We start from the raw sequence: 21,794 nt of genomic DNA, 5'->3' as shown, positions 1-21,794 counted from the left end.
CAATCTAGTTTTTTTTCCTTCGTAATATCGTTTTGTGGGCTTGTTTTCTTTTTTAGTTTTGGATAAATGGACTTGAGCTTGTTTCTTCTTGCATTACATTTATTTACACATCTGTTTAGTTTAGTTATGCAAATTCCACCTTTGTTTCATTTGAAAATAATCATAGAAAATTAAAACAATGTTACCTTAAAGTGAGATTATAGTTGATCTGAAAATGAATATAAAGGAATCTGGTTTGTTCGCTTCGGTGTCCTTTTAAGAATGAAATTAAAAAAGTCTTATTTACTTTACAAACTTGAGATTATAGATTGCCAAACCTTCTCAAGTCTTACCACCATATTATAGTTTGAAATGGATATCGTGATCATCAAGCAGAATCACTAAATCTCCAAATTCATTTTTTTTTTTTTGTATTCAACCACACGTACGTACCTATGAGCCACTCTTGAAGAAAATTGGGTAGGGGGTTATAATGTAAAAAAACAGATTTTTTGTTATAATTAATTGGTAAAACATTTTTGGGAAAAAAGCTAAAAAAACTCTCAACTAATTTTAATTTTGAACTTTAATATCCAATTGTTTTAGATTGGAAAATAAAAATCTAAAGTAATAAATCGATATATGAAAAAATATAATTTTTTTTTGAGTAGTTGAATAAAACATGCGGGTTAACAGACGTTAATTTTGCTAACAAAAACTTTAAACCGAGGTTAATGGTTAACCAAACGTGGTTAATTTGGCTTTGCGAAAGACTAAAATGTCCTCGTTCGTTTTCCCCAAAATCGATTCGTTTTCACCAAATTTCATTTGGGATCGCGAAAGAGAAATCCCAATTTCTCTCTATTCTGATTTCACTCTATCGTTTTGTCTCCTTTGATAGAGTGAGAGGTGATGATTGTTAGCGTTTGATCGGGTGAATCTATGTTTGAGTCTGTTCGTAATCTATCGAAAAGATGAGGTATGTGGATTTGTGTCTGTCAATTCGAATTTTTAGGGTTCTTAAGCTTCTAAAATTTTTAGGTTTTGTTTGAAATTGGTATAGGGTTTAGGGATCGATTAGGTTTTACTTTGTTTACCACCACTAACTAGTTAATTTTATCTTTTCCAGTGATTTCGAGTGTTTGAAACTCAACATAAACTACAGAGGAGATGTATCTCTTAAGGACCAATCATTCAATTACACTGAAGGGGTCGAAGTTAAAGACTTGTTGATGGATCCAGATCTGATGACGTGGTCAATCTTCGAGAATTTTTGCAAAGAAAATGGAGTTAATGGTGAAGTCGAAGCGAACTGGTACAAACTTCCACAAGAGAACAATAGTTCAACAAGAGTTATCGGCGCCGACAAAGATGATGGGATTAGGGAGTTAAGTCGTGAGGCTGTGATAGGCGGTGAAGTTGATATATACATTGACAATGACATCTCTGTACCTGCACCTTTTTCTCTTCGAAATCGTGATGATGATGATGAAGTCAATGAGGAAGGAGTAGATGATGACGAAGAGATTGATGAGGAGACTACAGCTGAAACAAATGGTTATAATCAAGGATTACAAGATGATGGAAAAGATCCTATAAAAGAAAGAATGCACGATAATCCTAGGTTTGAAGCTTTCTATGAAGAAATTCATAATGGTACAGAAGCTGCGGAAGCTATGGATGAAGAGAGTAACAAAGTTCCAGAAGATACAGTTGTCGAAGAATCTGATGATGAAGATGAATTTGAGACGCAATGTTGTGATGCAGAGCGTCCAGATCATGCAATGGGCACAGATGATGAATGGGATGCGTATGACCAAGCAGAAAGAGTATCATCACGAAAGAAGTTCTCGAAGGATAAATCTCCTTACCTTTGGATGTTGCAGAACTTTAATAGTGGTGAAGAGTTCAAAGATCAACTCTTGAGGTATGTTCTAACGATAAATTATGATGTGAAGTTGTGTAGATGGGGTGCGACAAAGTTGACAGCTATATGCAGTCATGACAGTTGCAATTGGAAGATTTACTACTTCGCACATAAGCGTACATGGAAATGGATAGTGCAAACTTATTTTGATGAGCACCACCATTCTAAGAGTGGGAAAGCAAGAATATTAAAACAGGGGATGTTCAGAGATGAAGAAAGAAGACGACCTTGTTTGCGGTGGACTGACATCAAAGATGAGATAATGATGAGGTACACACTTTCTATGTCTAAGTGGATATGTCTAAAAGCAAGAATATTGGCTTTAGATATGGTGATAGAAACACAAAAAGTGTAATTTGCTAAGTTATGGGATTACGAGGCTGAACTTTAGAGTTCTAATAAGCATACCCGCACAGAGATCGTGACAATTCCTAAAGCGTGTGATAAACAACAGTTTGGCAAGTTTTATGTTTGTTATGAGGCTTTAAGAAGAACATGGGTTAATTGTTGTCGGTCTATCATTGGCCTTGATGGGGAATTTTTGAAATGAAAATTAAAGGGTGAGATTCTAGCAGCTATGGGGAGGGATGCATATAATAGGATCTATCCTATAGCTTGGGCTGTAGTTAGGGTGGTGGACAATGAGTCATGTGCTTGGTTTGTGGAGCACCTGAAGAATGATTTGGGTTTAGGTGTAGGTAATTTGATAGTGATTTCGGATAAGCAGAAGGGCTTGCTCAATCTAGTCGTTGACTTGCTTCCTCAAGCTGAACATATGCATTGTGCCAGATACATCTATGCCAATTGGAAGAAGGTCTACGGGGACTACTGTCATGAGAGTTACTTCAGGGCCATTGCATACAGTTCAACAAAGGGTTCTTACAATTACAACATGGAAGCTTTGAAAAGTTATGATGCATTTGCATATGAAAATTTGCTTAAAACAGAGCCAAAAACATGGTGTAGAGCTTTTTTCAGTGGGCATGCTAGTTGTGAGGATGTTTGCAACAACTTGTCAGAGAGTTTCAACAGAACAATAAGGGATGATCGGAAGAAGCCGGTGATGTTAGGCGACAAACCATGAAACGTATTTCTATTAGACGTGACAAGACTGCTAAATGTAACTCAAAGTTTTCACCTCATATAATAAGAATACTTGAAGCAAATCGCAAGTCAGCCAAGTTCTGTTCTATCCTCAAAAGTAGTGAGCACATATATGAGGTGATGGAATGTAGTGCAAGCTTCAGAGTCAACATACCTTGTCCACATGCAATCTTTGTCATCAACGAACACAACCGTGATGCAGAAGAGTAAGTGCATCCAAATTCGATTGTTAATACTTTTGTACTTTGTTGATTGATATAATTTATCTGTCTTTGTAGCTATGTTGATAAGTATTTACTGACAAGTGTTTGACAATCGACCTACAAGAAAAAACATTGAGCCAGTGAATGGAGAGATGTTGTGGAAGCAAACAGGAAAAGACACAATTTAAGTTTTGATAGAAGGAAGAAGAGAGGACGTCCTAAGAAGTTTGTTAGGATGCTAGAACCAGGTGAATCAGTAACTATTCCATCAAAGGCATCAAAAGCAGGAGGAAATGTGACTTGTACAAACTGTAAGCAATCAGGTCATAACAAAGGAACATGCAAAAATGTCATAGTACAATTACCTCCTCCACGCAAAAGAGGGAGACCAAGAAAGAGTCTGGTAAGTTATATGACATTTTTATGTTAGTGTTTTGGCTAAATTTGAACTATGTCGGATCTAAGTTGTAAAACTTGTCATAGGATAATGATGATCCATAGAGCATAAACAATGTACCAAGAAGGTGCAGCAAGCTCAAAGTCAGTCCAGACCAACTGGTGCTCAAACCCAGTCCACACAAATTTCTCAACATTCAAGTGCTCATGCAGCAAATCAAAAGGGTACATGACGTGCTAGTGGACGTCCCCCGGAAGTGTAAAATGGTGAAGGCAAGACTAGTGGCAAGGGTCGTGCAAAGAATCTGATGAACCTCCTAAGCCGCCTGTCTTTTTCATGTCTTTATGGACTAACAAAGTCTTTGATGTTTGGCAACCTAACAAGCAATAGTCCTCGATCATGTCTTTTAAGGTTCTTATTGATGTAGGATGATGTTTAATTAACTATGTATGATAATCATTAATCATGTAGGATGGTATTGTGTGATCCTAGTTTGTTTTTTTTGTTGGGATCTTTATTTTTTTTCTTAAACTTAACAACTCTTTTGATTTAATAGAATGACTATTTATGTTAATTTTAGATTCTATTACTTTAAGCAAGACAACAACTTACATACCACAAAAAAAAAAAAAAAAAAAAATTCAAACAATAACAAAACACTACTTCCCCATTGCAAGCACCAAGTACCATCCCAATGACAATAATGAAGCCTTCCCAAGACTACACAATAAACTGACGAAGCATTTTTTTTTCTCTCATTAGCTACCATAACTTCATTTTCAAGCTTCTCCTTTTCTTGCTCGTCGAGTTTCACCAACCCACGGTTCATAGTTGTCGAACCACTCAAATCTTGGCAACTCATGGCCTTAAGAGATTCTTTAAGTGCCTTGATTTCCTCTTTCTGTTGACGAATCTCATCCTGGCTTCTAATAAGCTCACTTTCTGCCAACTATATGCCTTCTCAACATCTGCCCAATCAAAGAACCCATGAGCACCACATCTGAAAAATCTTTTTCCAGGATTTTCGTTAGTCCACGCTTTCACAACCGTCGTAGCTCTACCACAATTGCAAAGAGGACCCCAATTCCTGCTCGCCGAATTTGCATTAGACTCAGAGCTATGACTAACCATCGTAAATAATATAATTGAAATTAAGGTTGTAAGCTTTCACGATTGTAAACTAGTATTTGGGGAAAACGAACGAGGATATTTTAGTCTTTCGCAAAACCAAATTAACCACGTTTGGTTAACCATTAACCTCGGTTTAGAAATTTCGTTAGCAAAATTAACGTTTATTAATTTACACATCTTATTCAACTACTCAGATAAAAATCATGTTTTTTCATACATCGATTTCTTATTTTGGGTTTTTATTTTTCAATTAAAACAATTGTGTATTAAAGTTTTAAATTAAAATTAGTTAGGATTTTCTTTTAGCTTTTTTGATATTATTGTTCATTTGTTCTTTGTTATTGTCGTAATCTTGATATCATTATTGTTTGTCGTAGTTTTGATATTATTGTTGTTGGTTATTGCCGTAATCTTGATATTATTGTTGTTTGTTATTATCGTAATCTTGATATCATTTTGATATTTACTTTGTTTTGGATAATCTCTTAACTGCGTTTCTGACGGAAAAAAATAATAAGAAAACCTAACTAAGTTTTTCTTTGCTTTTTACAAATTTTGAATATAAATAATAATGACTATAATATAAATACAGCACTTGTATTTATTACGAAACCAACTAAACGTTTTTTGATAAACATATTTCTGATTTGTTATTGCAGAGAGAGAGAGATCATGGACCCTGTTTATTGGTTATTAATCCTCATTGCTGTTTCGTTTGTAGTGGGACAAATATTGGAGTGTTGTTTTCCATACGGGGTGTCGACAAAAGATACAGACACTGGGCTGACAAAGAAAAATAAAGATACACTCACTGGCGGTGCCGTGGTGAAGGTGGTGGTGGTGGTGGTTTAGGAGGATGTAGTTGTGTGTGTAGTGGTGCCGTGGTGAAGGTTGTGGTGGTGGTTGTGGCAGCGGAGGACGTGGTGACGGCTTAGCTAGGTTTCCCCTCTTTACTTTTTCTTGGTTATTTCAAGATATTTGTATCAATATTGGATTTTAATTTCTTCAAATTTTCTGTTTGAATTTAATCGTTTGATTCTGTTGGACTAGATATTATCTAAATTTCTACATCTCTTTAAAAAAATCTAGATAATATTAACAATAATATTAAGTAAGGATATCAAAATAGATAACCGAACTCAACTCAACTTATAATCAAATTAGTTTAGGGTTAAATGAGTTATGGGTTGACCAACCTATTTTGTTAAATGGGTTGAGTTGTTAAATGGGTAACTAGTAATTTAACTAATAATTATTATAAAAAAATAATAAATAATTATCATTATTAATAATTATTAATTCATTATCATCAAAACTTAGGATATTTATGGATTTCACTTTTTACTAGTTTACATTTTTGGCGTGAAAATTACGGATTTACGTTAATATTATTAACAAACCAAATATAACTTTTTTTTTTTAAATGCATCTTGATTCATTTTCAGAAAATTTAAACATTATAATATTGGTGAAATCTTAGAATTTACGAATTTGAGTCGATAATAATATGGGACGGTATACCATAGGTGAAATCCTAGATTTAACAATCAAAACATAAATATACAATCTTAAACACAAAACAAAACAAACAATATCAACAAAACAAATACAACTTAAATTTTTTTTTTTTAAGAAACACATCTCGATTCTTTTATAAGAAGTATAAATATTATAAACATATAAACTTTCTAGTACGGGTAAAATAAAATATTATTATTTTTTAAATTAATTATATTGAGATCTTATTTTGTTGGGCTTAAATATTAGAAAATAATTCCACTTAAGCAATCAAAAACATTATGTTCATTTAATTAATATAAACGTAAAGCATTAATAATAATAGGACTCGGACCCCTGCGATATTGATATAATCCTATTTTCACTGATTTTATTTATGTTTTAGGTATAGGATTTTGAGTCTTTATGTTATTTCTCGAGTCTTTTTAGTGTCTTTTCAAGTATTCTATGCAGTGGGACAACAATGGAGATGTGGAGATATTTTGGAGTAAAAACTAAAGAAAAGAAAGCTAAGGACGATTTTGGACTCAGGAATCAAGAGGAGTACATAAACGAAAAAGATAATTGTCGATATTATAACGGAAAGTTGTAATAAAGAGGCACAACGAAAGAAAATAACCCTAAATATTTTACATAAAGTTGCGATAAAAAGACACAAATGGAAAAATAACCATATATAAAAAAGTTACGATAAAAAGATACGAATGTAAAAAAGTAATCATCAATATTTTAACAGACACAATTGTTTACGATAAAATACAGTTCTACGAGAAGTTGCAATAAAAAGACAGTAACAGTAAAAATAACCGTCAATATTAAACAAAAGTTACGATAAAAAGATACGAATGTAAAATAATAACTGTCAATATTTTTACAGACACAACTGTTTACGAAGAAAAACACGAATGTAAAAAAGTAACCATCAATTTTTAACAGACAAACAATTTACGATGAAAATACAGTTTTACGAGAAGTTACGATAAAAAGACATTAACGAAAAAAATAACTGTCAATGTTAACCAAAAGTTACGATAAAAAGATACGAATGCAAAAACATAACCGTCGATATTGTAACAGATACAACTGTTTATGATGAAAATACACGAATGTAAAAAAATAACGGCCAATGAGAAGACACGAATGTAAATAAATAACCGTCAATATTTTAACAGATACAAGTGTTTACGATGAAAAGACAATAATGTAAAAAAGTAACCGTCAACAATTTAACAGATACAACTGTTTACGATGAAAATACACAAATGTCAAAAAATAACTTTCAATATTTTAAGAGACACTACTATTCAAAAGTGTAAATAACATTTATTATTAATAGATTAAAAAAAATAAAGAGAGAGCCAGCTTTTAAGTTTGATCATAGGTTGTTTTTATTATTTTATTTTTTTAGATTTGGACCATTTTTTTATTTATGCGTGTTATCCTTGGGTAGGAACCATGGTAATCTTCTTTGTATCGTTTCAATTTTATCGGATGACCCCGAAGGAACCGATCATAGGATTAACTTATCTTAATATTTTAGGTAAACTCATTCTCCAGTCTCCACAACTAAAAATTAACTTTCCACTGTTTATAATTTAGTTTGACAGGAAAAAGAAGATTCTACTCTTTAAAATTATCTAACCACAAAAACGAGTATTTAAATTGTTTGTCTTTTTCTTTTTTTCCATTGAAATAACAAGACTTTAAGGGTTTGCACTCTGCAGAGTCCACTCCTTTCCAAAAGACTCAATCCTTTGACGTTATAACGAGTAAACCCAATGCACCTATGAGAATATACTGCAAGAAGAGAAGATACAAATGTAGCGGTCACAAAACCGGAAACAAAAAGCGAAAAATATTCATTTTTGATTGGATCAAAGAGTGAAAATGTACCTTGATGATAGGCTTTTCTGTCATGATAATAGTCACCCATCCAACATAAGGCAAGAACCTAAATCAGACAAAAAGGTAAAACAATTATGAGTCACGGAAGAGCTTTGATTTAAGTATTGCACAGGTATTGAGAGTATTGTGACTCAAGTATACTAATTACCCGACAGCACGACCCATTATATGATGTCGATGAAGCCAAAGCTGTCCTTCAGCATACAGAAGTCTGTCATCTCCATAGTTATTGTCACCTGGTAACATAAATTGAAATGTGAATGTGTGTATCCACGAGTAACACTAAAAAACAACTCACAGTACCTTTCGTTAGAACATCAACTTCTCCTGTATTTTCCCTTTCGTGAACCTATAATGTGATAAACGCCCAAGAATCAGTTAGGTTTCTACACCAATCTTTTACAACATACGTACCAAGAGATAATAAGAGGAAGTCTAGAAAAATGTTACCTTAATGACACGATGGACAATGGGAATATCACGACCCTGAGGAGAAGCATGATGCAAAGAAAAACCGATTAAGAGGAAGACCCACGAATTAAAGGAGAGAAAATGAGACAAAGAGAAATGGGAAACTTACATCAACATTGAAAACAACAATTTCACCTGCTCGAATCGGGTCTTTACTCATGTGCAAGAACAATATATCCCCCTATAAGATATCACATTCAATACAATTTTGAGTTAACAAACAGAAATATGCTGACCCTCAAATAGATTATTAGTAGCTGATTCATCCACAAAGAGAGAGTAAAGGCGCTGTAAAATCTTATGTATCCCGAAAACCTAAGTCCAATTACCCTCTTAAAACCGGGTTCCATGCTTCCAGAGAGAACAACCACCACCGGAGATTCGCTTCCAGTGACACACATCAAAGCTTTCCATATGATCAAAGCAGATGTGACAATCATCCCTACCAGAATTCAACACAGAGAGCAATTTATCATTCACTTAAGACACAACTTCTGTCATATAACTCATATTGAAAACAAATAATTCAACCACCAATAAACAATCAGGTGTCTAATCTTGTTAGCTAAGAACAAAAAAAAAGGTCACAAACTTTAACAATAACATTTCCCCTCAAAAGACTATATACTTCAAAATCGCATGTAAGACTAGTAAACGATCTAATGAAACACCATCAACTTCATTAATTCTAATAACCAAAGGGGTCTCTAATTTTCTGGAAAGATCTCAACTTTATTCAAATAACAAAACGCCACTCGAACTGTAAAATCGGTCACGGAAATCCAAATTGGACTGAATTCGATGAGACGAAAACACAGAAGCAGAATCATATTGAAAACCAATAATCCAACCACCAATAAATCATCAGGTGTCTAATCATGTTAGCTCAGAACAAAAACAAAAAGTCTCAAACTTTAACATTTCGCAAGTAAGACTAGTAATATACTCGGAATTAGACCTAATTTTTCAGGAAAACAATCACAAATGGAACACCATCGACTTCATCAATTCTAATTAACCAAAAAGGTCTCTAATTTACTGCAAATTTTCAACTTTGGAGCAGCGAAGTTCATACATTAGTGAAACCTTAAAGCCAATTCATCGATATAAGGACACAGAAATCCAAATCGGACTGAGTTCGATTAGATGAAGAACGGAGAACGAACCTAGACTGATGGCCTGAGTGAAAAGCTGACGAATCTGAATAGATTTGATAGAATCTACAGTTTCTCCGATCCAACCCATCTTGAACCTTCGATTATTTCGATTCTCGCACGAAGTGTTATAATTCAGATCGAAGTGACGAACTTTGTCTCAAAAGCGTTTGCAGTGAAGAAGAAGAGTTTCTCTCAGAGTCAGCTTTAAGGCACGACGAGCGTTTTCTCTCAAGATCGGTACCAAATAAGGAAACCGGTTTACAAATTAGGACCGGTTTAAGAAAATTCTTTAGTGACGTGGTTTAAATCTTTGGTTGGCTGCATTTTGATGACGTGGTTGGCTACTTTTTAATGACGTGGCATATCCTTTACCCCTAGGATCAATCCTTATTTACGGAAAAACCACTTCTCAAGGAAACTAAAATCAAAGCTAAGCCAAACTCAGTGGCTCTCCGGTGAAGCTTTGAGATGGCGATCCTTATTCCGGCGAGTTTCGGGCGATTAACAATTACGTCGCGTGCACAAGTTAGAGTGAGAGTTTCTGCTTCTGCTAACCAACGCACTATTCGTCGCGATTCAGTGGATTGGGTTAAGGAAACTTCAAGCTTTTTCGAAGAAGATAAAAGGCCGATCATGTTGTTCGACGGTAATCACGTTTAGTTGATTCTTTAATTTCAGTGTATCGACATCAATTAGTAAAATTTCATTTATATTGTTTTAGTTGTACGATTTTTTTCAAAATTTTCACTTATGCTATAGTTTTATCATACGCATATAACTATATAAGTTTTGGGTCTGTAGAATGTATCAACGTAGTGAAGTCGATGTTTATCTCAATCTTAGTACTCTTGTTCTTATGTGATAGGTGTTTGTAATCTCTGTAATGGAGGTGTGAAATTTGTTAGAGACCATGATCGAAACAGGTTAGTGTTCATTTGAACTACAAGTTTCATTTTTTCACTGGAGAGTCAATAAAGAACTGAAATGGAAGGGAAAAAACTATGCAATTGTTTTCAGGAGCATAAGGTTTGAAGCATTACAGAGTGAAGCGGGCAAGAAACTGTTATTGCGGTCAGGAAGAGCTCCTGACGATATATCGAGTGTCGTACTAGTCGAAAACGATAGGTACATTGACAGTAACATTTATGTTTTGATATGTAACTGTAAAAATCTTTGCAGGGCATCAATTGAGTGATATATTTTGTTTTTTCAGGTCTTACATAAAGTCAGAAGCAGTTTTGAAGATCATGAAATACATTGACTTACCATTTCCACAGCTTGCGTTCTTCTTGCAGTTTGCTCCTCTGTAAGTTCTCGCTTAAGGTTTAAATAGCAGAAGGAAACGCCGCGATGTGATTGATCTTAATAAGCATTTTTCTTTTGACATGTTGCAGGTTTGTGAGAGACTTTTTGTATGAAAATGTTGCAAACAATCGATATGCAATGTTTGGTCGATCTGATTCATGTGAGCTCTAAGAATACATATGTGATCCTACTTTGCCACAAAAAAAAAAACTAGATATGTAATCCTACAGATTAATATAAGCTTTTATACAGATGTATAGTTTACAACAGCCATTAAACAATAGATACATATGTACTACTTTTCGAATCATGTACTCGTCAAATGTATAACCTTTCCGACGTTGATATTTGTGTTATATATATGGAAAAAAACTTGGGATTGTGTGAAATTGTCTTTTTTCAGAGAATGTCTCACTGGTCTGCTGGCTACAAGCTGCTAATTGAAATCTCTGAATGGCATGCTCTGTATGGTATGTTCTCTAAGAAGCTTAGTGTATCCCGCAATGAATCTGCAGAAATTTCAAGGAAAATTTCAATTATTTACAGGTAAGGGATGAAACTTTTCACAACACTGAGGGTTTTGTTTATGTGTTGATGGAGAATTCGGCTACTTTTGAACAATGGTTCATTAAATCTCTTTCGTTAACTTACCCCGCAAGAAGGATAGCTAGAGATGTAAATCTGAAGATGTGTTGATAACACTTGTGTTTTGATTTCTTGTGTTTCATGTCATAACCAGGAGGAATGTATTTTGGGTTCACGTATCCGTACTGCGGACGGAGAAGAAGGACGAACCCGAGGAAGAAACCAGCTAGGAATCCTCCAAAATGAGCAGAATTGTCCACACGTGGTAAGAATCCGACGCTTAGATTCAGTACAATGATCAGGATTAATGTCATAAGTGCGGTGCACTACAAAAAAGTTTGAGATCAGCTTTCAATAATGCACCATATTGAAAATGAATAATCTTTTTACCTTATTTTCATAGATTGTCCAGTTTGTGATGAGCTCTGAGAGCATTGCACCGAGTAATCCGAACAAAGCACCAGATGCTCCGACTGATACCCGTTCTCCTTGGGAATCTGTTAAGCAAGACACCAGGCTTCCTCCAAGCCCGGAGATCACATACAAAGCTCCGATTCTCACTGTAACACCAAACTCTTAAATCAGATCACAGAAAATTCAGGAGACGGAAAATAGAGGGGTTTAAAGGGTCTTACTGAATCCAAATTCTTGTTCAAGGCGCATTCCGATACACATGAGGCTGATCATGTTAGCCATCAAGTGAAGGAAACCACCATGAAGCCATATGCAAGAGATGAGACGCCATCTCTCACCTTCCTCCACAAGTCTCCTTTCGAGAGCTCCGAGTTTTCTCAGCCTGAATCAACAACAAAGATGCATTCTGTAAGTATTGAACCAGTTTTTAATAGATTCCTTGTTCTAACCGGAGAGAAAAAAACCATTATGGAATCAAGAAATCCTTCCTTACGTGGGAATAGAAGGACCGAGTAGCATATTCTCCTTAATCGGTTGAAACGAAAGCCTTCCAAGGACATCAAATAAGAGACACTCATCTGATCTTGCAGGGCAATCGTTCACATACATGGTGGTAGCGAATGTGACGAAGTTGGCTGCTAAAATGAGAGGCACAAGCCACGCAACCCATGGCACGGGAATGGGCGGGCGAAAATGTGGTCGCGCTGGTGGTGGTGGTCCGTTTTCGATATCTGGTGGAATCGGCGGTCTCTTCCCCATTTCTGGAAAAGAGTATCACGCGCGTTTGCTCGTTAGCTTTTTGGTTGAGGTTTGAGGATTAGATTGGACCGATAAACTTGGGGAAAATTGTGAAGCTGAGAGAGAGATCCGGACTATCTTGTGGCCAAAGTAAGAGCTTTTACTTTCTCTCTCTCCCTCGCTCTCTCTCTTTTTTTAATTACATTAGGCAGTTATGTTCGGTAAATCTGTTTGGTACCAAACAGATTCCTATCAAAACCAGGTTGGAAATTAAAAAAAAAAAAACCATTGATATACCTGGAAATGTAATTCTCATGTGTATGTTGTCTGCAATAATTAAAATGCTTGCCAACATTAATCTATTTTTAGTTATTTTTTTCTGTGACCGATTTACAATCATTAAGGAATTTTTGAGAGCGATTTTAGTATCATCGTTAATCAGTAATCTCGGTCATTTGGACACGTAGCAATAGTCTTAAACTCAAAGCCAGTTTTTTGTTTTTTTTTGCTTCATCTTCTATTAATATCACAAAAACATTCAGCAGCTACACACACAAAGTAGCTTCCTTCTCGGATCAAACCTGAATTCTTCCAAACAAGCTTCTCTCTCAATCTCTGAGAAATTTTGCAGGTAGTTTCGTTTTCTCTCTTCTTCCTCTTCTCTGCAGATCTTTTTCCTTTTTAAAACGTTTATCTTGGAGATCACATATCGTCTGGTTTCTGGTATTCTTGTTGTGAAGCAAGTGGGTGTATAAAATGTTTATGAAACTCATAAATACTTTGGTTAAAGTTTAAACATTCGTTATATGATTGCAGTATGTAATTTCTCAGTGTTTTGCTTGCCTCTCAAACTGTTTCTGTGATTCGATTTTGTTTTGATGGAGATCAGTTACTTGAGATTTAGAGTTTCTTCTGTTTCCTCGGACACTGATTACGGTTAATGACTTTAGCTTGTAGATTCGTCTCTCCCTGCACATAAATTTACTTTACATTTTTAAACGAAAAATATTGTTTACAGGATCTGTAAAATGTGAATTTACGTATTTTGGTAATCTAATGTATGAGTTTTACTAATATTGTTATGATGTTACAGGCGGGAAGAAAAAATGGAAGAGTGTTTGTTACATGGAAGATTGCACGCGACAATCTACGAAGTTGATCATCTCCATGCTGAAGGAGGTAGATCAGGTTTCTTAGGATCGGTATTGTCTTTTGTCTCTCTCTCATTTATAAGTTGTTTAGAGATACAACAACAAAAGGTTTCCTTCAATCTGTCTTTAATGTTCTGTTTTTAATCTTTCCAGATACTAGCAAATGTAGAAGAAACAATCGGTGTTGGCAAAGGAGAAACTCAGCTTTACGCTACAATCGATCTTGAGAAAGCAAGAGTTGGAAGAACGAGGAAAATAACAAAGGAGCCAAAAAACCCAAAGTGGTTTGAGTCTTTTCATATTTACTGTGGTCACATGGCTAAACATGTTATTTTCACTGTTAAGGATGCTAATCCGATTGGCGCGACGTTGATCGGAAGAGGTTATATTCCTGTGGAAGATATTTTGCATGGAGAAGAAGTTGATAGATGGGTTGATATCTTAGATAATGAGAAAAACCCAATTGCTGGAGGATCAAAGATCCATGTGAAACTCCAATATTTCGGTGTTGAAAAGGATAAAAACTGGAATCGTGGTATCAAAAGTGCTAAGTTTCCAGGAGTTCCTTACACATTCTTCTCTCAGAGGAGAGGCTGCAAAGTTTCTTTGTATCAAGATGCTCATATCCCTGGAAACTTTGTCCCGAAAATCCCTCTTGCGGGAGGGAAAAACTACGAGCCACATCGATGTTGGGAGGATATTTTCGATGCAATTACTAATGCTAAACACTTGATTTACATTACTGGTTGGTCTGTTTACACTGAGATTTCTTTAGTGAGGGACTCGAGGAGGCCAAAACAAGGAGGAGATGTGACTGTTGGTGAGCTACTCAAGAAGAAAGCTAGTGAAGGTGTTAAGGTTATTTTGCTTGTTTGGGATGACAGAACATCAGTTGATTTGCTGAAAAAAGATGGACTTATGGCTACTCATGATGAGGAAACTGAGAATTTTTTCAGAGGAACCGACGTGAACTGTATTTTGTGTCCTCGTAACCCTGATGATGGTGGAAGCATTGTCCAAAACTTGCAAATCTCAACTATGTTCACTCATCACCAAAAGATTGTTGTTGTAGACAGTGAAATGCCGAGTGGAGGATCAAGATCCAGAAGAATAGTGAGTTTTGTTGGTGGTCTTGATCTTTGTGATGGAAGATATGACACTCCGTTTCACTCCTTGTTTAGAACGTTGGACACTGCCCATCACGATGACTTCCATCAACCGAATTTCACTGGCGCTGCGATAACCAAAGGTGGTCCTAGAGAGCCATGGCATGATATTCATTGTCGTCTTGAAGGACCTATTGCTTGGGATGTCTTGTATAATTTTGAGCAGAGATGGAGTAGACAAGGCGGTAAAGATATTTTGGTTAAAATGAGAGAACTCGGAGATATTATCATCCCGCCTTCTCCCGTTCTGTTCTCAGAGGATCATGACGTGTGGAATGTTCAGTTGTTTAGATCCATTGATGGTGGAGCAGCTGCTGGATTTCCTGACTCCCCTGAAGCTGCAGCGGAAGCAGGTCTTGTGAGTGGAAAAGATAATATAATTGATAGGAGTATTCAAGATGCTTACATTCACGCGATTAGACGAGCTAAAGACTTCATCTATATCGAAAACCAGTACTTCCTTGGAAGCTCTTTTGCTTGGAGCGCGGATGGAATCAAACCAGAGGAAATCAATGCTCTGCATCTGATTCCGAAGGAGCTATCTTTGAAGATTGTTAGCAAAATCAAAGCAGGAGAGAAGTTTAAGGTCTATGTTGTTGTTCCAATGTGGCCTGAAGGGATTCCTGAGAGTGGATCAGTCCAAGCTATATTAGATTGGCAGAAAAGAACAATGGAGATGATGTACAAAGATGTAATCAAGGCACTTAGAGAAAATGGACTTGAGGGAGAGGATCCGCGAGATTATCTGACATTCTTCTGCCTCGGTAACCGAGAGGTCAAGAAAGATGGAGAGTATGAGCCTTCAGAGAAACCTGAACCGGACACTGACTATATCCGAGCACAAGAAGCACGCCGCTTCATGATCTATGTTCACACTAAAATGATGATAGGTGAGTGTTTTATAACATTTACATAATTTATAACTTTTCAATACTAACCAAATGATTCAACATCAAAATTTTCGCAGTTGACGATGAGTACATTATAATCGGATCAGCAAATATCAACCAGAGGTCAATGGATGGTGCAAGAGACTCAGAGATAGCAATGGGAGGCTATCAACCATATCATCTCTCAACAAGACAACCAGCTCGAGGTCAAATCCATGGATTCCGCATGTCTTTATGGTATGAACATTTAGGAATGCTCGATGAAACATTCCTCGATCCATCGAGCCAAGAATGTATCCAGAAAGTCAACCGTGTTGCTGATAAGTATTGGGATCTTTACTCAAGTGAGTCACTTGAACATGATCTTCCTGGTCATCTACTTCGCTACCCGATCGGTATTGCTAGTGAAGGGAACATCACTGAGCTTCCCGGATGTGAATTCTTTCCCGACACAAAAGCTCGTATCCTCGGTGTCAAATCTGATTACATGCCTCCAATTCTTACAACCTAAGCTCAGTGGCAGTAATTATGGGTAATAAATAACATTTTATCCTCTTTCTTTTGCTGAATAAGTTACAAAACCATTAGCCCTATCCTATTTAGAGCCTAATAAGTTATTTTTTCTTGGTTTTGGTTTTTCATTCGGCTACTGACGATTCAGAAAGAAGAGAATATTTAGTAGTTGTTTCGTTTGTCCGTTTTGATACTTGTTTTGTTGCTAATTACTGTTAAACTCAATGAATTTATCTATTAATCATATTTTATGCTATGTGAAACTTGTAAGGGTGAAATAGATCGTTTTCCAAAAATATAAACTGAGATCATCATTAAAATATATAATGATTTTTTTATATATAAAAAACATTGTTGAGATCAACATCATGTATGAGTGAAACTTGGTAAGAACCATTGAACTTTGGAGAATAAATCCGTTCTGGTTTCTTGAGGAATCCTGATGAATAAACCTTGAAAACCCCGAAGGACAAGGATCGATCCCTAGCTCTATACCATCTTTCAACCTTGAGGACATTTCCTGTTATGGTGACTACAAGTTGTGTGGCACGAATGCTCCATGACTTACTTTGTAGACGAAGTCGTCTACCTATCCGAAAGAGTTCCACTCGAACACAAGATTGAAATGTTTGTTGTGGAGTCTCTCCACGAGGTATCTGAAGGCTCATACTCCCAAACATTTGGTTCCACGAGGTACCATCTTTCAATCTGAAGTTTGGGGGATTTGGTTCCACGAGGTATCTGAAGGCTCATACCCCCAAACATTTGAACATGCATATTAAAATTACGAAAATCATATTAATATTCATAGATATATCATATATGCATGTTCTGATGGGTTAGTCCGGTCTCGTTCTGACACAATCGGTTCAACTAAAATTGATTTACAATGTTTGGAGACTGTCAAATCTTGAAATGTTATGGATCAGTCTATCTCTTTGGTTAACCACTATATGCAAAAGGAACAAAGACAGGTTTAATGGATTTATTCGATCCTACTTGGCCCGTTTCCGGTAAGATGGGTACTATACATGTATCAGATTGGACCTCACCTGATTATGATTTTTTCCAAAAGCTCAGAAAAATAAATCCGATTTTGACATAACTGGATTAGGGAAGTCCACAAATTTTTGGCGTACCAGAAACATCACTAATCTTGGATAAGTGTGAACATATAAAAGGAAGAAATTTAGTTAACATGTGTGGTTGACGTTATTTAGTCCATCAAAGTCAAGCAACCATGTGACGATCTCTTTCTTCTTTACGTTCTATCAAAACTTTAAGACCTTAACTTCTTGTGATGTCTCTCTCTTAAGTAGTTTGTGTTTAAAATACAACTAGCCGTAAAATGATAGCTTCTTGAATCTATACGAATAATTTAATTTTGCAATTTATGTATCACAAATTATATACTATAATATACTATAAGTATATAATTTGTGATACATAAATTGCAAAATTAAATTATTCGTATAGAAAAACGACTAAAAGAAAAACTCTCATCGAAATTACAAACTCCTTTTTTGTTAACCGAGGAATCTCAAACCAAAACAAGACTAAACCTTGTAACTTTTTTTTTTTTTTTGTTAAAGAAATAGTATTAGAATCGTGATTTGAATTGCAGTGGGAAAACTCCAACTCCTCTAACGCGTTAGATACTTAGAATGAATCCTTCAACCACTAAAAAGTCTCGACCATCATGAGTTGGTTACAATTACAAAAATTTTATTTAACTCTAATTAATTCCAACAGTTTCTCCACAAATTACTTATATATAATCATTCATGTTGAAAGTTATGTAGAACAAGGAAACAAATATAGATAAGAAAGTCTTTTTTTTTGGGTAAAAGAAAGAGAAAGAGAAGTTGGTCTAGTCTTCTATATCACAGTCAAACAATTGAAGAAGTTTCGAAAGAGTTACATGTTGGCTTCTATAATTGGCTAGTTAGTACTCTTTTCAATCTCATGCAAAACATGTTCGTACCGTATTTGATTAGGTTTTTATGTACAAAACGCGGCAATATTAGGTTTTGAAACAAGACACGTGGCAAAAGCCCATGTTCACGTAAACACCAAGGTTCTGGATCATGTTGAATGATAGAGATTTGTGGAAGAGATTCATTGAACTCTTTAGAATCTCTCTCACTCAATGCCTTGTCCTTCTTATATTTCTCTTCATCACAATTTTTATCTCCCTGATTTTTAGTTATTTGTATTAAACGCGTAAACATGCAAACATATTTTTTTCAAAAAGAAAACAAAAACTTTCAAACATAAATAAATATAAATACTCTCCATAATTTACTACTAATATTATCTTGTATTGTTTATACAGCTGTGAATTTTTCATATTCCCCTTTGATTTTTTCAAAAATAGACAACAATCTGGCAATCATTCATAAGAAATGATTGAAAAGTAAAATTAAACCACGTGCATAAACCAATTTTTAATTTAATAGATACGTTCAAGTTCTGAATTAATATTTAGTTAAAGTTATTTCCTTACCTTTTAAAAGATAAACACAAATAATTTGCACCAAAGTATAGTATTTAACAACTATTAAGAAAGATAGTGCTTCTGCATTTTTTACTTTAATTTTTGTTTCTAAATAAGTGTGGTTAAAAGACCATAATTTGCAAAAAGCAATGGATGTTGTATGTATCACTCTTGTCCTAGCTTTCTTACCAATCTTTTAAACTATGATTGTCAACATGAAGCTTAGTAAATTTTTTGGAAGGAAAAATAATTAAATTAACTATGATTTTTTATTTTTTAAACAATTTTTTGGTAAAATTTCTACTCTTATCTCTACTACTTAAATGTATTGATCAATGAAAACAATTATATAATGTTTTAGTGCTATTCTAAGGTATTTCATATTTAATTATGGTGGGAAATTTGATCATATTTGTTGACAAAAGTTATAAAATATTTCTCTTTATCTTACTCTTATTCATAACAACTCTAGACACTGAATCTAGTTATAAATATGGTCAGAGACTAAAGACAGTCAAGATTCAACTATGAAAGAAGTTTTTTTTCCCAATTTCCACTTGATTTTTGAGCCTGTGACTTAAACCAAACACCAATCTTTTTACACACCAACTCCCTCTTTAACTTTTTCCAACAGAGTACAGCACACAAAATAACTTCCAACTTTTCTATTATTGTCAGAAAACATTTTTTGCTAATTTCTCACAAACTCATTTCTCAAATAAATAAAAAACTTTCTTCTTAAATTCTTATTGACAAGAGAGATCTCTCACCGTTCAACTTCAAACAGTACTCTCTTGTGGTACAAGTACGAAAAATCTCTCTGCAACATAACACATGCTTCTCTTTTTTTCAACACACACATATTCATCATTCATCAGAAACTTTCTCTTTCTCTCTTTCTCTTCTGAATCTTTTATCTTTCAAACACTATGACTTGTATACTAAGCTGTTCTCATGGCGTCGTGATCGCAACCGCCATGGTTTTCTCAAGCACTGCTCTGTTTCTTGCGATTTCCCGCCAATTTTCTGGAAATCAGACATCAGATCAACAAATCCTCCGTTCTTGTCTTTCTTCAGGTACCCTTTTCCGATCTTTCTTCTCCGATCATCCTCCGGCTAAGAATAATTTTTGATGCAGAGGAAAAGAAGAAACAGAGGAAGAATAAGAAGAAGAAAGTGAAATTTGCAGAGAATGTGAAAGAGACGAAAGGTAACGGTGAAGAGTATCGTAAGAAGAGTCTTCGGCGAATTGTACCGGAACAGATGATTAAACCTGAGAAAACCGGTTCGGTTTGTAGAAACGACATGCCTGCTAACCGGATTGCATTGTACAATGGGATTCTTAGAGACAGAGATCATCGAATTCAGTGCTCCTATTGACTTTTTTTCCTTTTCTTCTTTACCAGCAACTATGAAAATGTAGAAATGAAAAGAAAAGTAATTATAATTAATTATTGTAGATAATCACAATTAGCTTTTCGGATGATTCTCTGTATGTAATTTTAGGTGATTGACATGTGAAAAATACTAAATAGAGTTTTTAGCGACAAGAAAAGAGTAAGAAATTTAAAAGACTCTTTCTACATTTGATTATTATAACTTTTCTCCCACATGAAAAAACATATTTTTATATGTTTAAAAGGTTAAAAATCAGCGAAATTATGTTTTTAATCAAGATTAAGACTTAAGAAAAGAAAAAAAAATACTGTTATCAGAAAAATTAAATTAATGCTATCAAATTTGAGAATCTTTGTATAGAGATATGATTTTATGTTTGTGGAACCATCAAGATATTATAAAATTCTTGTTAAGAGTCCAAAATTCTAGTTATAACGTCGAAAACTTCACGATCAAGTGTTATCACTCTAAAGTCTTACCAAATACTGTTTTTTTGTCGTTTATAACATATAAAAATTTAATAAAAGTTTTACAATATTATTATGGCTTTTTTATATATCTAATCAATGTTTTGCATAAAGTGAAGAATAGTGTAAGCATGATTGTATATATTTCGAATATTCGACCAACGACTAGACAAGTAGACATGCACACATAATCAGTGATACAACTTTAGTCTTTAGCATAACATTTACCATATAAAAAGATTAGGGCTTCAACAGATAACACATGAGACATGTGAATGATCAATTGTTAGTAATTAGTATTCTTTACAAAATCGAGTGTTTCTTGTATATATTGAGGCAGAAAAATACAAGACTCCTGGACAAGAAGCCATATTTTGACCAATACCAATTTTTAACTCAAGTCTAGCCACATGTGGGGTTTGGTGAACCGGAACAAACCATAATGGGTCACTGTGTAGTCTGTAAACGAAACAAACCGGCGGTCCAAATTGCTAACCGCCAAAACCACGTGACGGTCCAATCGAAAATTATACGTTTCTTGTCTAATATTTTGACTAAATTATTGTAATTAACTATGCTAAATTTCAAAACTAATCGGCTTCATATTCATATATCACTGATTTTTTTAAGTTATGTATACCAAACTAAATAAAAATCGTTCACAGTGTTTTGGAAGTAATTTGGACAATCTTGTTCGAAACTTATTGACACAATCGGGAGAAATAATGTATTACTAATTAGCTATTTCTTTTTTTCTCACCAGAAGCTTACCTACTAACCGTAACCTAACTTACAATTAGTTTTTGAAGTATTTAATTTGGTTAAATGTAAAGGAGAATAAAACAAAAACACTGAGAGGGCACTTAAAAGCCAACAAC

At 34.8% G+C, this 21,794-nt stretch overlaps 6 protein-coding genes, 2 long non-coding RNA genes, 1 other non-coding gene and 1 pseudogene across 12 annotated transcripts; 6 read left to right on the top strand and 4 right to left on the bottom strand.

Annotated features, from left to right (window-relative positions):
• The first annotated feature begins 24 nt into the window (after positions 1 to 24).
• Positions 25 to 265, top strand: AT1G07833. Its single transcript, NR_139318.1, has one exon. It is a non-coding gene; the product is annotated as an other RNA (long non-coding RNA).
• Positions 266 to 1,089: 824 nt separating this feature from the next.
• AT1G52610 lies at positions 1,090 to 3,897 on the top strand (annotated as a pseudogene; the record flags this gene model as incomplete). Its single annotated transcript has 1 exon — positions 1,090 to 3,897.
• A 118-nt stretch (positions 3,898 to 4,015) lies between these two features.
• U6.8p lies at positions 4,016 to 4,093 on the bottom strand. The gene has a single exon (NR_139317.1). It is a non-coding gene; the product is annotated as an other RNA (small nuclear RNA).
• A 103-nt stretch (positions 4,094 to 4,196) lies between these two features.
• AT1G52603 (GRF zinc finger protein) lies at positions 4,197 to 4,741 on the bottom strand (the record flags this gene model as incomplete). Its single annotated transcript, NM_001333555.1, has 3 exons — positions 4,197 to 4,217; positions 4,377 to 4,529; positions 4,550 to 4,741. The coding sequence occupies 3 exons, from the start codon at positions 4,739 to 4,741 to the stop codon at positions 4,197 to 4,199; spliced, it is 366 nt and encodes a 121-aa protein (NP_001320681.1).
• A 3,019-nt stretch (positions 4,742 to 7,760) lies between these two features.
• Positions 7,761 to 10,058, bottom strand: AT1G52600 (Peptidase S24/S26A/S26B/S26C family protein). Its single transcript, NM_104138.5, has 8 exons — positions 9,802 to 10,058; positions 8,965 to 9,077; positions 8,745 to 8,816; positions 8,615 to 8,650; positions 8,468 to 8,513; positions 8,313 to 8,400; positions 8,153 to 8,210; positions 7,761 to 8,056 (listed from the first exon to the last, which is right to left on the bottom strand). The coding sequence occupies exons 1-8, from the start codon at positions 9,878 to 9,880 to the stop codon at positions 8,006 to 8,008; spliced, it is 543 nt and encodes a 180-aa protein (NP_175669.1). The 5' UTR covers positions 9,881 to 10,058; the 3' UTR covers positions 7,761 to 8,005.
• Positions 10,059 to 10,210: 152 nt separating this feature from the next.
• AT1G52590 (Putative thiol-disulfide oxidoreductase DCC) lies at positions 10,211 to 11,483 on the top strand. The gene is made up of 5 exons (NM_104137.2): positions 10,211 to 10,438; positions 10,658 to 10,715; positions 10,810 to 10,917; positions 11,006 to 11,098; positions 11,187 to 11,483. The coding sequence occupies exons 1-5, from the start codon at positions 10,261 to 10,263 to the stop codon at positions 11,266 to 11,268; spliced, it is 519 nt and encodes a 172-aa protein (NP_564611.1). The 5' UTR covers positions 10,211 to 10,260; the 3' UTR covers positions 11,269 to 11,483.
• RBL5 (RHOMBOID-like protein 5) lies at positions 11,440 to 12,889 on the bottom strand. Its single transcript, NM_104136.3, has 5 exons — positions 12,590 to 12,889; positions 12,318 to 12,478; positions 12,073 to 12,242; positions 11,749 to 12,008; positions 11,440 to 11,606 (listed from the first exon to the last, which is right to left on the bottom strand). Exons 1-5 carry the CDS (start codon positions 12,853 to 12,855, stop codon positions 11,534 to 11,536), a joined length of 930 nt encoding a protein of 309 aa, NP_175667.1. The 5' UTR covers positions 12,856 to 12,889; the 3' UTR covers positions 11,440 to 11,533.
• On the top strand, positions 11,568 to 12,874 carry AT1G07823. Its single transcript, NR_139316.1, has 4 exons — positions 11,568 to 11,643; positions 11,837 to 11,947; positions 12,086 to 12,504; positions 12,687 to 12,874. It is a non-coding gene; the product is annotated as an other RNA (long non-coding RNA).
• A 71-nt stretch (positions 12,890 to 12,960) lies between the features above and the next one.
• PLDALPHA2 (phospholipase D alpha 2) lies at positions 12,961 to 16,875 on the top strand. Of its 3 annotated transcripts, NM_001333553.1 has the most exons (5): positions 12,961 to 12,984; positions 13,380 to 13,465; positions 13,928 to 14,036; positions 14,139 to 16,041; positions 16,119 to 16,779. In NM_001333553.1, exons 3-5 carry the CDS (start codon positions 13,941 to 13,943, stop codon positions 16,550 to 16,552), a joined length of 2,433 nt encoding a protein of 810 aa, NP_001322921.1. In that variant the 5' UTR covers positions 12,961 to 12,984; positions 13,380 to 13,465; positions 13,928 to 13,940; the 3' UTR covers positions 16,553 to 16,779. The 3 variants fall into 3 exon arrangements, with proteins under 3 accessions (NP_001322921.1, NP_001322920.1, NP_175666.1); NM_001333554.1 differs by lacking the exon at positions 13,380 to 13,465 and having other exon boundaries at positions 16,119 to 16,694; NM_104135.3 differs by lacking the exon at positions 12,961 to 12,984 and having other exon boundaries at positions 13,064 to 13,465; positions 16,119 to 16,875.
• A 2,639-nt stretch (positions 16,876 to 19,514) lies between these two features.
• On the top strand, positions 19,515 to 20,653 carry AT1G52565 (cytochrome P450 family protein). The gene is made up of 2 exons (NM_148583.4): positions 19,515 to 20,128; positions 20,190 to 20,653. Exons 1-2 carry the CDS (start codon positions 19,981 to 19,983, stop codon positions 20,429 to 20,431), a joined length of 390 nt encoding a protein of 129 aa, NP_683424.2. The 5' UTR covers positions 19,515 to 19,980; the 3' UTR covers positions 20,432 to 20,653.
• The last annotated feature ends 1,141 nt before the right edge of the window (positions 20,654 to 21,794 follow it).

The sequence above is a fragment of the Arabidopsis thaliana genome (genome assembly GCF_000001735.4).
Source record: "Arabidopsis thaliana chromosome 1 sequence".
In the NCBI taxonomy this organism is placed as follows: Eukaryota; Viridiplantae; Streptophyta; class Magnoliopsida; order Brassicales; family Brassicaceae; genus Arabidopsis; species Arabidopsis thaliana.
Note: the sequence above shows the minus strand (reverse complement) of the source record. Positions and strands in the feature narration are given on the sequence as shown.

Bases quoted from the DNA above. Each gene is read 5' to 3' on its own strand.
- AT1G52565 (NM_148583.4), top strand. From the start codon at position 19,981: ATGACTTGTATACTAAGCTGTTCTCATGGCGTCGTGATCGCAACCGCC. The intron at 20,129-20,189 runs GTACCCTTTTCC...TTTTTGATGCAG, and splicing joins CCGTTCTTGTCTTTCTTCAG to AGGAAAAGAAGAAACAGAGG.
- RBL5 (NM_104136.3), bottom strand. From the start codon at position 12,855: ATGGGGAAGAGACCGCCGATTCCACCAGATATCGAAAACGGACCACCA. The intron at 12,479-12,589 runs GTAAGGAAGGAT...TTGTTGATTCAG, and splicing joins CTCGGTCCTTCTATTCCCAC to GCTGAGAAAACTCGGAGCTC. The intron at 12,009-12,072 runs GTAAAAAGATTA...ACTTTTTTGTAG, and splicing joins GGACAATCTATGAAAATAAG to TGCACCGCACTTATGACATT.
- AT1G52590 (NM_104137.2), top strand. From the start codon at position 10,261: ATGGCGATCCTTATTCCGGCGAGTTTCGGGCGATTAACAATTACGTCG. The intron at 10,439-10,657 runs GTAATCACGTTT...CTTATGTGATAG, and splicing joins GCCGATCATGTTGTTCGACG to GTGTTTGTAATCTCTGTAAT. The intron at 10,716-10,809 runs GTTAGTGTTCAT...AATTGTTTTCAG, and splicing joins AGAGACCATGATCGAAACAG to GAGCATAAGGTTTGAAGCAT.
- AT1G52600 (NM_104138.5), bottom strand. From the start codon at position 9,880: ATGGGTTGGATCGGAGAAACTGTAGATTCTATCAAATCTATTCAGATT. The intron at 8,651-8,744 runs GTAAGTTTCCCA...GCTTCTCCTCAG, and splicing joins TTGTTGTTTTCAATGTTGAT to GGTCGTGATATTCCCATTGT. The intron at 8,401-8,467 runs GTACTGTGAGTT...TTATGTTACCAG, and splicing joins AGTTGATGTTCTAACGAAAG to GTGACAATAACTATGGAGAT.
- PLDALPHA2 (NM_104135.3), top strand. From the start codon at position 13,941: ATGGAAGAGTGTTTGTTACATGGAAGATTGCACGCGACAATCTACGAA. The intron at 14,037-14,138 runs GTATTGTCTTTT...TAATCTTTCCAG, and splicing joins GATCAGGTTTCTTAGGATCG to ATACTAGCAAATGTAGAAGA. The intron at 16,042-16,118 runs GTGAGTGTTTTA...AAATTTTCGCAG, and splicing joins TCACACTAAAATGATGATAG to TTGACGATGAGTACATTATA.